At 37.5% G+C, this 15,419-nt stretch overlaps 1 protein-coding gene across 1 annotated transcript; it reads right to left on the minus strand.

The window, feature by feature from the left end:
* Positions 1-3,648: 3,648 nt before the first annotated feature.
* LOC136866790 (uncharacterized) lies at positions 3,649-13,799 on the minus strand. The gene is made up of 3 exons (XM_067143896.2): positions 13,103-13,799; positions 6,148-6,513; positions 3,649-4,037 (listed from the first exon to the last, which is right to left on the minus strand). The coding sequence occupies exons 1-2, from the start codon at positions 13,797-13,799 to the stop codon at positions 6,164-6,166; spliced, it is 1,047 nt and encodes a 348-aa protein (XP_066999997.2). The 3' UTR covers positions 3,649-4,037; positions 6,148-6,163.
* Positions 13,800-15,419: the final 1,620 nt, after the last annotated feature.

Here is a 15,419-nt window from a genome sequence, read left to right on the forward strand (position 1 = left end):
ATAAAAATACAATTTCATTAATATCTCTGTTACGTTAGTCGGTAGGTAAAAGTGTATAAGACATAAATGATCAGAAATGTAATTCTATATAACTTTACTTATGTAGTATTTATCGATAGGACCAATAATAACATAAATTTACATACATACATTATTATTATTATTATTATTATAGACTGTTATGCCTTTCAGCGTTCAGTCTGCAAGCCTCTGAGATTTACTAAATGTCGCCACAATCCTCGATTTGCAACTAGTGTTGTGGCCTCATTTAGTTCTATACCTCTTATCTTTAAATTGTTAGAAACCGAATCTAACCATCGTCGTCTTGGTCTCCCTCTACTTCCCTTACCCTCCATAGCAGAGTCCATTATTCTCCTAGGTAACCTGTCCTCCTCCATTCGCCTCACATGACACCACCACCAAAGCCGGTTTATGCATACAGCTTCATCCACCGAGTTCATTCCTAAATTAGCCTTTATCTCCTCATTCCGAGTACCCTCCTGCCATTGTTCCCACCTGTTTGTACCAGCAATCATTCTTGCTACTTTCATGTCTGTTACTTCTAACTTATGAATAAGATATCCTGAGTCCACCCAGCTTTCGCTTCTGTAAAGCAAAGTTGGTCTGAAAACAGACCGATGTAAAGATAGTTTTGTCTGGGAGCTGACTTCCTTCTTACAGAATACTGTTGATCGCAACTGCGAGCTCACTGCATTAGCTTTACTACACCTTGATTCAATCTCACTTACTATATTACCATCCTGGGAGAACACACAACCTAGATACTTGAAATTATCGACCTGTTATAGCTTTGTATCACCAATCTTATATTCAATTCTGTTGAATTTCTTACCTACTGACATCAATTTAGTCTTCAAGAGGCTAATTTTCATACCATACTCATTGCACCTATTTTCAAGTTCCAAGATATTAGACTGCAGGCTTTCGGCACAGTCTGCCATTAAGACCAAGTCGTCAGCATAGGCCAAACTGCTTACTACATTTCCACCTAACTGAATCCCTCCCTGCCATTTTATACCTTTCAACAGATGATCCATGTAAACTATGAACAGCAAAGGTAAAAGATTACAGCCTTGTCTAACCCCTGTAAGTACCCTGAACCAAGAACTCATTCTACCATCAATTCTCACTGAAGCCCAATTGTCAACATAAATGCCTTTGATTGATTTTAATAATCTACCTTTAATTCCATAGTCCCCCAGTAGAGTGAACATCTTTTCCCTTGGTACCCTGTCATATGCTTTCTCTAGATCTACGAAACATAAACACAACTGCCTATTCCTCTCGTAGCATTTTTCAATTACCTGGCGCATACTGAAAATCTGATCCTGACAGTCTCTCTGTGGTCTGAAACCACACTGGTTTTCATCCAACTTCCTCCAACCACTGATCGCACCCTCCCTTCCAAGATGCCAGTGAATACTTTGGCTGGTATACTAATCAATGAGATACCTCGATAGTTGTTGCAATCCTTCCTGTTCCCTTGCTTATAAATAGGTGCAATTACTGCTTTTGTCCAATCTGAAGGTACTTTACCAACACTCCACGCTAATTTTACTACTCTATGAAGCCATTTCATCCCTGCCTTCCCACTATACTTCACCATTTCAGGTCTAATTTCATCTATTCCTGCTGCATTATGACAATGGAGTTTATGTACCATCCTTTTCACTTCCTCAAGCATAATTTCACCAACATCATTTTCCTCCTCCTCATGAGCTTGGCTGTTTGCAACACCACCAGGATGATTTCCTTTTACATTGAGAAGATGTTCAAAATATTCCCTCCACCTCTCCAGTGATTCCCTGGGATCTATTATGAGTTCACCTGAATTACTCAAAACACTGTTCATTTTCTTTTTCCCTCCCTTCCTAAGATTCTTTATTAGTCTACTGTTCAGAAAGGTTTCCCTGCTGCTTGACCTAGCCTTTCCAGGTTATTACCAAAATCATCCCATGACTTCTTTTTAGATTCAACAGCTATTTGTTTCGCTCTGTTTCTTTCATCTACCTACAAATCCCTGTCTGCCTCGGCCCTTGTTTGGTGCCATTTCTGATAAGCCTTCTTTTTACGTTTACAGGCTGCTCTCACTTCATCGTTCCACCAAGATGTTCACCTTTTCCCATCTTTACACACAGTTGTTCCTAGGCATTCCCTTGCTGTTTCTACTACAGCATCCCTGCATGCCACCCATTCACTTTCTATAACCTGAACCTGCTTACTGTCTACTGTTCGAAACTTCTCACTAATCACATCCATGTACTTCTGTCTAATTTTCTCGTCCTGGAGATTTTCTACCCTTATTCGTTTGCAGACAGATTTCACTTTCTCTACCCTAGGCCTAGAGATACTTAGTTCACTACAGATCATATAGTGGTCTGTATCATCAAAAAATCCCCGGAAAACTCGTACATTCCTAACAAATTTCCTGAATTCAAAGTCTGTTAAGATACAGTCTATTATGGATCTGGTACCCCTAGCCTCCCATGTGTAGTGGTGAATAGCTTTATGCTTGAAGAATGTATTCGTATCAGCTAAACCCATACTAGCACAGAAGTCCAGTCAATGCTTCCCATTCCCATTAGCTTCCATATCTTCCCCACATTTACCAATCACCCTTTCGTATCATTCAGTTCTATTCCCAACTCTCGCATTGAAATCGCCCAATAACACTATTCTATCCTTGCTGTTGACCCTGACCACATGTCACTCAATGCTTCATAAAACTTGTCAACTTCATCCTCATCTGCACCCTCACATGGTGAATACACGGACACAATTCTTGTCCTAATTCCTCCAACAGACAAATCTAGCCACATCATTCGCTCATTTACGTGCCTAACAGAAACTATGGTGCGTGCAATGGTATTCCTGATAAAGAGCCCTACCCCAGACTCTGCCCTTCCTTTTCTAACACCCGTCAAGTACACTTTATAATCTTCTATCTCTTCCTATCTCTTCTATCTCATTCCCCGACTTTACATACCGATTTTCATTGAAATCTCTTCAGCTGTTTTCTCATGATGCGTGTACATACATACAAACGGACAGAAATTACGGAAAAGTACAAAATGCATTTACTTGTTACTGTGGACATGACCGATGCAGAAATACCATTCTTTTTAAATTCTGAGCAATGTACAGACAAAACTCTTATTTTATATACCGTATTTACGTGAATAATCCCCGCCACTGAATAATACCCGCACCCTAACTTTAGGAAGGCTGATTTTGAAAAAAAAAAGAAGCCAAAATTGATTCAAATAAAACCCGCACCCCAATTTCATGCCTCAATTTTTTTTAAAAATAATGAGGGTATTATTTGTGTAAATTATATAGATTTTTAGCTTTTATCTTCTTCTTCCACTTTTTCCTGTTTTCTTCTTTTGCAATATATGGGGAGTAGGGTCCCTTGATTTTGGAGCCCTGGGCTGGTGTTCACCCCTTGCCACGCCACTGTTGATTAGAACAAATTTTCATGGGTAAGAGGAACTACAAGCTAGTCATTCATTTGGTTTCTCAACCTTAGTTAAATATCTTACTTTTATAATTAAAAGTCTCATTCCATATTAGTAAGCAACATTTATTTTACAAAATTAATTACAATTCTTTTGAGAGTAGCTTATACCAGAATTTTTTTGTATTTACAGTATCCATATTAGAAGAATGCTATATACAGTAATGGCCTTTATAGAATTATGATGAAAATACAGTTCAAAATGAAATTATCTCAGAAGTTCATGGTAAACTTTAGAAAAATTCATGGACAACTACTGTACAGTTCTTTATCAGAAATAAGACATTATAAATGTCTTTCAAATAGTTGTCTACTGCTTAACCTTACTTAGATGCACCAAACTAAAGTTTTCATTCTCAGTATTGAGCATTTTATGAAGTAAGTATCTAAATACTACTAATTCTTACAAATAACACACTTCATAAATATACTGGTAAGTTCTCATTAAACCTTTTTCCATAATGCTGGTCCAGAAGTCGCATCTCAGAGAAGTTGGAAACTGAAACAAAAATATATTAGTGAAAAGTGAAACTCTTCATTTGTCAGTAAATAGGTAATAACATTCTGTATTATTACTTTAGTTTCACAAACTTAAATGCTTTAAATTTCAGATTTTATTTCAAATCCAACAGTTGAAAATAATTTTATTGGTTTTACATCCCACTAAATACTTTTACAGCTTTCAGAGATGCTTATGTGGTGGAATTTTGTCCCTTGTTCTTTTACATGGCAGTCAATCTACCTAAATGAGACTGGTTGTCTGAGTACCTCCAAATACCGCCACACTGAGCCAGGATCAAACCTTTCAATTTTGTCTTAGAAAGTCAACACTGTATCAACTGAGCCCCTTACCTTGGCTAAAAACCAGCAGAAATATATGTTCATAAGGAGTCAAGATGAATTTAGCAATTACCATTTACTAGCCCAGATCAGAATGAAGGAGAGTAATTGCCTAATTCAATGAAGCATATTAGAGGTATCAAGATTAAATAAGTGCCTAAGGTTAACATTGAAAACGACAATTTCCACAACCATGAATTCTTAGCCTTGTAAGATTTACGGTGACTTGTTCTTCAAAGCTGAAGCATGTTTGATTGTCCATATACTAAAAAAGTTACATATAGAATTAGGCCATCATGCAAAGCCTGATAGGAACAACAGCCTTTCATCAATCAAGACTGATGATATAGATGTTGATTCCCATAGGATACCTGAAATATTTGTCCCGAATGAGTAAATTTATAATATCAGTATAAATGGTCCGTTATTGGACAGCATAAAGTTTCCAGCTAACTCATTCCTGGTTGCCAGTGTTTCACCCCCGTGTGCTAGGTTGGGCTCATCAGTTGGTAAATAGCACACCCACGAAGACGCATGGCTAGTGCATACTGTGGAGGCCACTGCGTAGGCTAATTGGAACCACCGGCAGTGCCAATGCCTGGTCTGCCTAGCTATCAGATGGCATCAATTTTTGGTAATGAGACAAAGTCTCTCATAGTGCCTTGGCACTGCCGGAAGCTCCAAGTAGGCTATGCAGTGGCCTCCATGGTATGCACCAGCCATGCATCTTGGTGGGTGTGCTATTTACCAACTGATGAGCCCAACTTAGCACACAGGGCTGAAACGTTGGCAACCAGGAATGAATTAGGTGGAAAATTTATAATGTCCAATAATGGACCATTTATATTGGTATTATAAATTTACTCATTCGGGACAAATATTTCAAGTTCCCTATGGGAATCAACATCTATATCATCTGATGGCCAGGCAAGTATCAATTTCTGGTAATGAGACAAAGTCTCTCATAGTGCATTGTCAGATATTCAAGGAAAGAATAAACAGCAACAGAGAAAAGAAATGTTAGAGGGCATTCAACCTCTGTAGGTATTTTAAATAAAGTATTTTTGTGAATAAATTAATTCCATTCCCTTGTCTGAAGTAGGGGTGAAGTACAGTGGGGACTTTGAGGGCCCTGGGACCGCTACTGTAGCTGTGAGGCCCTTCAGAAACTCTGAAAAGCAGTGGCGAAAGGGGATCTGGTTAAGACGCAGCAGGTCATTATGCACGTTAGGTACCAAAATGGGTTTTTTAAAAAAAATGTCCATTTAAAGCTTATAGTAAATGTGTAGTATTTTTTGAAGTGTTTCCACATACTGTATATGAGTTGATTATGTGTGTAAGTACAAAATATATTATGAGTAGAATTTTGTAAATAATATAAGTTTATTAAGGATGAGCTGCGTGTTTAAAAGAAAAATTGTTCATGTAAATTGTATAATACTGTATTTTAGGAAAAATGTCTTCTTTTCTTTTTAACTTAAAATTTAGTTGTTGAGAACAATGTTCTTTTGTGTATCGTTTGCCACTGAGGTAGTATTTTGATTTGATTTGATATTAACAGTCTCTTAAAACAACAAACTTGCTTGCTTTCCTTGCTTGAAAACAACTGCTGAATAGCCTAATTCATTATAACTACAGCTAATGCAATATTGATTTTGTTATGAGGATGAAAAAAAAAAGGCAAGGTACAGTAGTGTGAATATAATGCAATGCTGGCAATTTATGTAGTTTATTAATGGATGTAAGTAATATTAAAAAGTATGAAATACCTGAACTAAGAAACTCTTAGTGAAGATAGCCCAGAGCACGTGAGCCACCATCGTGGAAGGCCTCAGCAGACCCAAAGAGGCCCTTTTCACCTTTGTGGACTCCTTCAGCTGCCTCATGGCCATAGCCTCCATGTTCACCATGGTAGTCAGTATGACCACGTGCATCATGGAGTCCTCTGCTAGCACCTCCATGAGTACCTGCACCAAAGTGGTTGTATTCTCCTTGGGAACCTGCAGCAAAAGCACCTGCTCCACCTTTCCCATGTACTTTTTCAAGTCCATGAGCACCATAGTAGTCACCAATATCTTGTGCACCAGCATGATGGCCTTCATCGCTGTCTTCATCATAATACTTGGTATCATGACCTGTCAACAGAATACAAGAATAATAAATTGATGGTCAGTCTAAAGATCCTCTTTCACTTACTTATTACTCTAAAGTATCATATAGCTCATCTCATTTGACATACTCTATGCAGTCTTAAATTTTCTTCTCCCTTAGGAACTATGTCTTTCATACTTCTTACATTTCTTTAATTTTAATACGTTCCTGAGCCTATCTCATGTGGTGTTCTGATATTGTTGATTGCATTTTGGGTATTGGGGCACTTTTGATTGTCATACCATCTTCTTTGTGTCAAAACTATCAAATAACCTGTAATAATTGTAAAGTCTATTATAAAGTTTTATTATTGGGATCTAGGGTCAGGAATGGTACCCTGGAACTGGAATCATAGAAACTGTTAGGATTCAGGATAGCCACAGTCAATTGTGCAGCTTCCCAGTTTGGTTGTAGAATTCAACTTATTACTTTAAACTGACAGTTGCTTTATGTAGTGACAAGAATCTACATCCAAGCTGCTGCAGAAATATCTGATAACTTTAGCATTACAGTCCACTAGGGCTCCATCATATCACAAACTTTGTTCATCCTTGTGATAAACACTGTTACAGCAGACCTCTGTTGACCAATACTGTGAATCCTTCTCTATGCTGACAACATCATGCCATCTGGTGAAAACAAACTATCTCCATTGCTACACAATATTGGCACAATATAAGTTACAGTTAAAAAAAGGAAATAAAATAAAACTGAACATATGATACCAGACCCACAAGAAACCAGACTCGAGTCTCTACTCAATATATCATTTGAGGAGAGTAACTGAACCCTGGTATGTTTACCAGTGGAATTTGGCGGCCTTGGAATTTGTAGGTTAACTGACATTTCCACTCCAGCTTTCCATGTTTCTGCCTATGGAGTATCTGATATTATCAAGTCTCTGTTCTTTGATTATGCCAATAATGTCCAGATATGTCATATGATGGATGCAAAATCTTGCTGGAATACCATGACCAATAGTTTGAACCCTAAAGCATCCCTGGATTCACAAAGAAGTTGGGATATGAAGAACACCCATCGAATTCTTGACCTTCTGATTCTGTCATTTCCATCAGACATTGATTGAACATGACATTTGCTCTTCAGAAAAATGTAGCAGGCCTGTACTTTAAGGCTTTTCCATCAGCTAATGTTGACAGAGTTATGGACAATACATCATTTAAAATCACAGTTGGCTTATGACTTGGTTGCAATATATGCCAATCACATAAGTGCATATGTGGAGCTGATGTCAATGATTATGGCTGTCGTGCTTTAAGTTGTCCTGAGAGTGATGGACAATTTTCAAGACACTTTTCAATTGAAAGAGCTTTCCATCAAAATAGCTTTAGCATCTATGCTGGAAGTGATTGGCACTTGTCAAACAGAAGGAAAATACCCCGATGGTCTGACTTTAGTCCCATGGAACAAGGGCAGATTTCTATTGTGGGATGCCACGTGTGTAGATACTTCAGCACCATCTCATCTGCCTCACACTTGCAAGGCTGATTTTGCAGCAGAATTGGTCATACACAACAAAAGGACGAAATACAGGGCAGTGACTGACAATGACATCTTCATGGTATTTGCAGTCAAAATGATAGGGACATTGTGTCAAGAGGCTAGAAGTCTCATTTCAGATATTGGCAAACAATCATCTGGAATTACTGGTGACCTTGCTCAATGAATTCCTAAGGAAGCAGCTAGGAATTGCTATCCACCAAGGAAATGCTACTTGTGTTATGGGCATGTTTCCAGATACCACTCCACAGGATGAAATTGTCTGTCTCACTTCTTAGACTGTCACAGCTGAAGCGAAGCACCAAGGACAACAGCAGATTCTTTTTATGTCCAAAACTGCTGAACCTTGATTTATATGTTTTATTGATAATTAATTTATAGCATGAATAATTTATTTTAATACAAAAAATTAATAATAATAATAATAATAATAATAATAATAATAATAATAATAATAATAATAATAATAATAATAATAATAATAATAATAATAATAATCAGAGGTATTATGTTAACTTCTAGAAGTGTTAGAAAGAACTAAGTTAATATAAATTTCTCTTAAAAAATTAAGAAGGCATCCTAGATACTAAAGAAGAATATTATCCTGAAAGAGGTTTAGAAAAATAGATAGGAGAATATGATACCTTGGACAAGAGGGAGAGATGCACCTCAAATAAATACAAAATTTATTAGCAAAGAGGGAAGTAGTTTATGAAGCGAATGTACATATCATCTACCCTGACAAGCAAAAGAAAAGCATAACTCTTGGACTTTTTGGATAAATTCAAATTTGTTGTCCAATCCTTGTTTCTCTGTGGGGTCATGTATGAAGTGAGATGAATATTCATAGCAACTTTTTTACAACAGGATGCCCTTCCCAACCTCAACTTCATCAAAGGAGTTAATGAAATAAATGATGTGTTACATGGTAGTGGGATGGGAGAGGGTAAAACCCGGTGCCAGAAAATTGCCTACTCCTGTCAAATAGCACTAAGGGGTCTGCTCAAGGCTTTACGTCCCCATCTGACGAACGAATCACCATCAACAGTGTCATACGCCCTCACTGCAGAGAGGTTTGGAATTGAATCCAAGCCTTAGGCATGCAATCTAATGATTAGAAATTGTATACCACCATCTCTCCTACCCTGCCAGCCAACATTTTGCTGATGAAAATGTTTTTAACCAACAGAACTTGAATTGGCTTACCATGGTGTCAGACTTGATGCCTTAACGAACATGGCCACCAGGTAGGCTACAAATGAATGCAAATTAATGTACTAAAATGGTACTCAGAATGCAAAAATCTTCATAAATTCTTGAAGCACCTCTTATTACATCTTATTATATCCTTATTTAAATAAAATTGTTGGTATTTCTTACTTGCCAGAACAAGGTGAAAAATATTGAAAAAATATTTTGTAAATGTTCAGCATAAATCAGAATGTATTGCCTTGCTTCATTATTCATTAGACCTAAATTATTTGCATTATTTTAGTTCCATTACTGGTATCAAGTTGTAGGCTTAATAATGTCTATTTAAAAAATGAAAAATTACTTTGCAGGCTTAACCCCCATGGCTTGCTTATCTGGATTTAGAGTGTTTGGTCTTGCAGCTACTGACATGGTGCTGTCCTGACAAAAAATTCTACTTGTCATCGCTATACCAGGGTGGTCTATTTACTGACACCTATATGACATCTCCTAGCATAGTGGTATCCAGAGAAAATCGCTGCTTCCCTTTTATCCTATTAACAAAGCTGAAGAAAGAAACAGTGAAAAGAAAGTGTACACAAGAATACAAAAAACCATAATACAGTCTAAATAGTGAAAATGAATTAAAATGTAATATAAAATTAGATATTAAACATGTATCAATACCCTTTTTTTTTTTTGCTAGTTGCTTTACGTCGCACCGACACAGATAGGTCTTATGGCGACGATGGGACAATGGAAAATGTTTAGGGGATGAGCCCAAAACAAACGAGGATAAATTTCTTTTTTCTGGAAAGTAAGAGGCACCCTAACATATGCGCTTGAACGGATACACTGAGTTAATAACCAAACACTGCCTCTGACACAAAAATGAACCCACAACAGTCTCTCACTGGTTCTTAGGGCATCCACTATATTCATATTTCTTCACAATAAAAAATATTATGGTATTTAGCTTGTTCCTACAATTAATCAGCAGAGGTATTTTATCCTCGCTTTAATACCGTTTCCCTTCAGGGAACATTCATTCTCAGAAGGCAGAAATATTTAGATAGCAGTATGTGAAGATAGTTAGATATAAGGATAATGTCCAGGTTGAGGCAGTGACTAATAATGGTAAAGTGCTGAAATTTACCTATCATAATAAAGACATTTACAAAAAGATACAAAAGTTAAAAGCTAGCAAAGCACCTTGGATTGAAAAAAAATTCTGGGGATGTACTAACGGCAATGAGTTGTAATATAGCGCCATATCTGAAATACTTATTTGATTACTGTTTCCTTGAAGGAGCTATACCAAATGAATGGAGAGTTGCTACAGCAGACCCAGTGCATAAGGAAAGTGTGATAAATATAAAGCAGATAATTACAGACCAGTCAGCTTGACATGTGTTGCATGTAAGCTCTGGGAAAACATTCTTTCTGATTATATTAGATACATTGTCGATATTCTAACGGGTTTGATAAAAGGCAGTTTGTGTTTAGGAAAGGTTATTCTAGACAGGCTCAGCTTGTGGGATTGAAGCAATATATAGCAAATATTTTAGATTTGAGAGGTGAAATGGACTATGTTGCTATTGATCTATCCAATGTTTTTGATAGGGTAGACCATGGGAGACTGCTGATGAAAATATGAACTATTGTACTAGACAAGAGAGTGGTTTAATGGGTGGCTAAATTTCTAGAAAATAGAACTTGGAAAATTAAGTAAAGCATTATACGATCCTGTAAAGATTAAGATGCTGGCCCCATAAGGCATTATTATTGAACTCCTATGTTTTCTTACATAGCCTATATAACTGGTATAAGTAAACTACTTAAATCACAGATACAGTTTTTTGTAGATGAAGTTATACTGTATAGAACATTAAATAGTTTACAGGATTGTGAAAGACTGTGGAAAGACCTCAATGATGTTGTCAGATGGACAGCAGATGATGGTATGATGGTAAACAGGATGAAAAGTCAGCTTTTCAGTTTCACCAAGAGGAAAAGTTCCCTAAGTTTGAATTGCTGTGTTGATGGGTGGTAGCACCTCACAGCAATCACGATAAGTACCCAGGGTAGGTGTTAATATAAAGAAAGATCTTCAATGGGGTGATAACATAAACAACGCTGTTAAATATAAGTTACAAGTCACTCACAAGGTTATGAGGGTATTTAAGAGTTGCAAGGAGGATATAAAGTAAGGCATATAGGCCTAAGTCTCTGGTAAGACTCCAGTTAAAGTGTGGTTCCTGTGTATGGGATCCACACCAGGATTTCTTGAAACGAGAACTGGAAAAGAACCAAAGGAAAGCAGCACAATTCATTCTGGGTGATTTCCAACAAAAGAATAGTGTTATGAAAATGTAGCAAATTTTGGACTGGGAAGACTTGGGAGTAAAGGGACAAGCTGCTTGATTAAATGTTATGTTCACAACTGTAAAATGAGAGATGGTGTGGAGTGACATTAGCAGACGAATAAGCCTGAGTTGAGTCTTAGAAATAGGAAGGATTATAATATGATGATAAAGTTGGAATTCAAGATTGTCCAAGCAAATACTTGTTTATTTGAAGAGGAATTAGGGTTAGGAATAATTTACTAAGGGAGATGTTTGATAAATTTCCGACTTCTTTGAAATCATTTAAGAAGCAAAACTGATTTGAAATCTGCTGGTTGGATGGCAACCTTAAATGCAGATCAGTGGTGATTGATGATGATTGATATTTACATGATTATTTGGCTGAAATGATTTAAAGACTTACATCAACAACATTAGAATATCTTAAGATATTACTTCAAAATATTTGCTTCTGGATGGCAGAAAAAAGTGTCATAATTAAGAAAAGTTGCTGAACTTTCATTAAGTTTGAAAATGAAATTCTCATGAAATTCTTAGGACATCTAAATGAAAATAACATCTGAGAGCTACACAGATATCAGGACATACAAATGAACTACAGTGACTCAGATATTACTGCCATAAACTATCTAAGATGGTTTGGATATACTCTACAAAATGATGGCTTACTATGCCAAACCTTCAATGAATCTAACTTCCTTTTTAACAAGCCTTCATTGGGCAGCCAGGTGGGAAGAGACCTCTGGTGGTGGTGATTCTTATTTTAGGAGGAAGTACAAATAGGTAGCCTAGGTAGATCAAGACTTCACTGGAAAGATCAATCTGTACAGGATCATGAGGATGTCATTCGAGAACGAGTACAATATTGGGACAGGAGAAGATGGCAAAAATCTTCATGTCAAGCTAAAAATCTTTTATGTCTTAAATGACCATGGTTGTACAGGTATTCTTAATTCTAATATTATAACAATCATTATTTTTCATATAATTTTATTCTTTTTTGCATAACTACTTGTCTTTAAAATATAACTTCTATCAAAGGAAAGGTCTAGAACATGTTCATACAGATGAAATAATGTAGCCTATAATGAAAATATCATGCAATTAATTTCAATACTTTTTAAATTGGCCTATGATGTAAACTGTGTGTAAAAAACGGAAGTTAAGTAAAATGACCAACAGAATTCACACAACAGAGTGGGATGTAGTGGATGTAGCCCATGAGAACCATGGATGTTTACAAAGATTTTTGATGTGCTGGAGAAAATTTTTTTTCTCACAAGATTAAAGAGGAAAATATCCTATATTTTACAAAGGAAAAAATTTAAAATGCAGTTGTTTGACCTAGAAAAGAGTACCTTTCCCCTTAAGTTATTAGTTAGCGCACCCATCTCGAGATCGAGCATGTTGTATGACAAGGTTTGATAGAAATTACCCCTATAGCCATTTCTAACAAATTGTTACCGGTACTTATTGAATTGTTGCAAAGACTCACCTGATTCATCCTTATGGTATGTTGAACGGAATCCACTGGTATGGTGACCCTTCTTATAGTTGTTATTTATGGCGTGTCCAGCGTTCAATTTATTGTCCTTACCATAAGCTAGTCCCTTCTCGTAAATTCCTCCATCTTCGTGGCCTTTACTTCCCTGACTTACATCACTGGAATATCCTTCATGAGCAAGCTTATCTCCTGCATGTCGATTATCATCCAGGTAGGAATCAGTTTTATGGTATCCTGCTCCACCTGCCTCAAGACCTTTCTTTGAGAAGCCGTTCCCCGTAAGATATTCGCCACTGCCAACTTCCTTGTTATGATGAACGTAGCCGTCTTTGTGCGCTAATTCTTTTGCTTCTTCAAATCCAACAGGGAAAGCATGCTTTTCGAGCAATGGAGGAACAGGAATAGGTTTGGCGACTATTTCAGGGTAATAAGTAGGGATCGCTGTCACAGGTTTGGCGACTGTTCTAGGATAATAGGCCGAGAACTCTTGAACGGGTTTCGCGATTATTTCAGGTGAGTAATAGGGGTGATGTGGAACCGCAGAAATCGGATAAAGACCAGCTTCTTCAGCGTAGGCGATAGGTGCCAACTGGGCAGCTATGTCACGTTTCTCATCCTTCGGAGCAGCAGCACCGAGACACACGAGAGCAGAAACAATAACTAGCTTCTTGACGTCCGTATCAGTCATCTTGCAAGACTATGAGTAGGAATGGCTGGATCGTGCTCTTATACCCCTGTAGCCCACGACAGGAATTCGCCCACAACCTTGGTACCGGCCACAAGGTGGTGGTGGACCTAACAGCCCGTGAAGAATACGTTCTGTCTTTAACCTTGTCGCTAAGAGAACTTTTCAGCAGAATAAATTATATTAGTCACCCACCGTGTCGGTAATAAACTTGAGACAGTAATAACTGAAACTAGAAGTCCAGGGTCAAAGAATTCATAACTAAATCCAGAGCGAGACGGAAGGACTTTCTCGTGATGGTGGCAAAATAAACGGTAACTATTTACGAAACTCTATAGGGCCCCATACACGCGCAGACTTCTGGAATACTTACCTGCACAGACTTGCCTCTGGGAGGTAAGTCGGAAGTATGGAGTTGCCCACACACGCTCAGACTAAATGATTATTTACCGAGGACATGGGCGCCCGCAGGATCTTTTCCAGGTGGGGGCACATTAACAATTTTCTTGAATATAAAAACCAATACAACGTCAGCAACATTAAATTGTTTACAGAAACTTCCAGTTATAACATATGCTAGATGACTGTCAGTAATTTCAGTTTATGAAATAATCTGGTGTGACAATAAACAATTGAACATCAACATCTTTAGAATTCCAGGGGGGGGGGGGGCAACTGCCCCCTCTTGCCCCCCCCCCCCTTGCGGGCGCCCATGACCGAGGAGGTTGAATACGACGCGTTCAGCTGTTTTCTGTTTAAGATTATGCACTTCGGATGGTTGAAAAATATAAACGGATTGAAATTAATTAGTCGATACAGAAGATGAGTTGTTATTTGGACGTAATGTAGCGCTCTGCACGAAGAAGACGCGCCAAAAATTATTTCAGTTTTCATATTTGTAGGTTACCACATTTACATTTATTGCCGCAACTCTGAGATAGCGCTTTCGTCGCAAAGTCTCCAGCTGAATTCAAGCAGCGCCAGAATATCAGAGACTTGCCTGCAGACTTTTTGTCGGCAGACTTATTGGCCATACACACAGAGACATGTCTGAAGAGACTGGTTTGCGCAGACTTACCTCCGACTAAGTCTGCGCGTGTATGGGGCCCTTATCAATATGAATAACATATTAATTATGTCTGGCGCCAACGGGTTTTGCCATTGGCTGAAAATTTGACCAACGTAACGTCACTCCCATAATTCAATACAGTGAGATTATGACCGTCTTTGGCGGTATAAAACGTCCTAAAGCGAAGAGGCAGTATGGCAGACACACTAACTATCATTTTAGGTGTGAGGAAGATGATAAAACAATTTTTTTCGTAATATTCTGAACCTTGTAATCATCAAAACACATGTTTGTATATGTAATTAATATTACAACAATAGTGATACCAGAATATCATGCCCTAAAAATCCAGAAAATATGCATGCACCTGTGCTCTTAAAAACCTGAAAATATCCCCATAAATATGTACCATTAAACCTTAGACTGTGATTAAACTGAAATAATTAATGTCCCTTGGCAGTAGAAAGGATGAGTTAGTATTACATTAATAAACTTATGCTACATTATTCCCTTAGGTTGAAGCAGAAGTGCTCCCCATGCTAATGTTGACTGAT

This window comes from Anabrus simplex, chromosome 3 (genome assembly GCF_040414725.1).
Source record: "Anabrus simplex isolate iqAnaSimp1 chromosome 3, ASM4041472v1, whole genome shotgun sequence".
Lineage (NCBI taxonomy): Eukaryota > Metazoa > Arthropoda > Insecta > Orthoptera > Tettigoniidae > Anabrus > Anabrus simplex.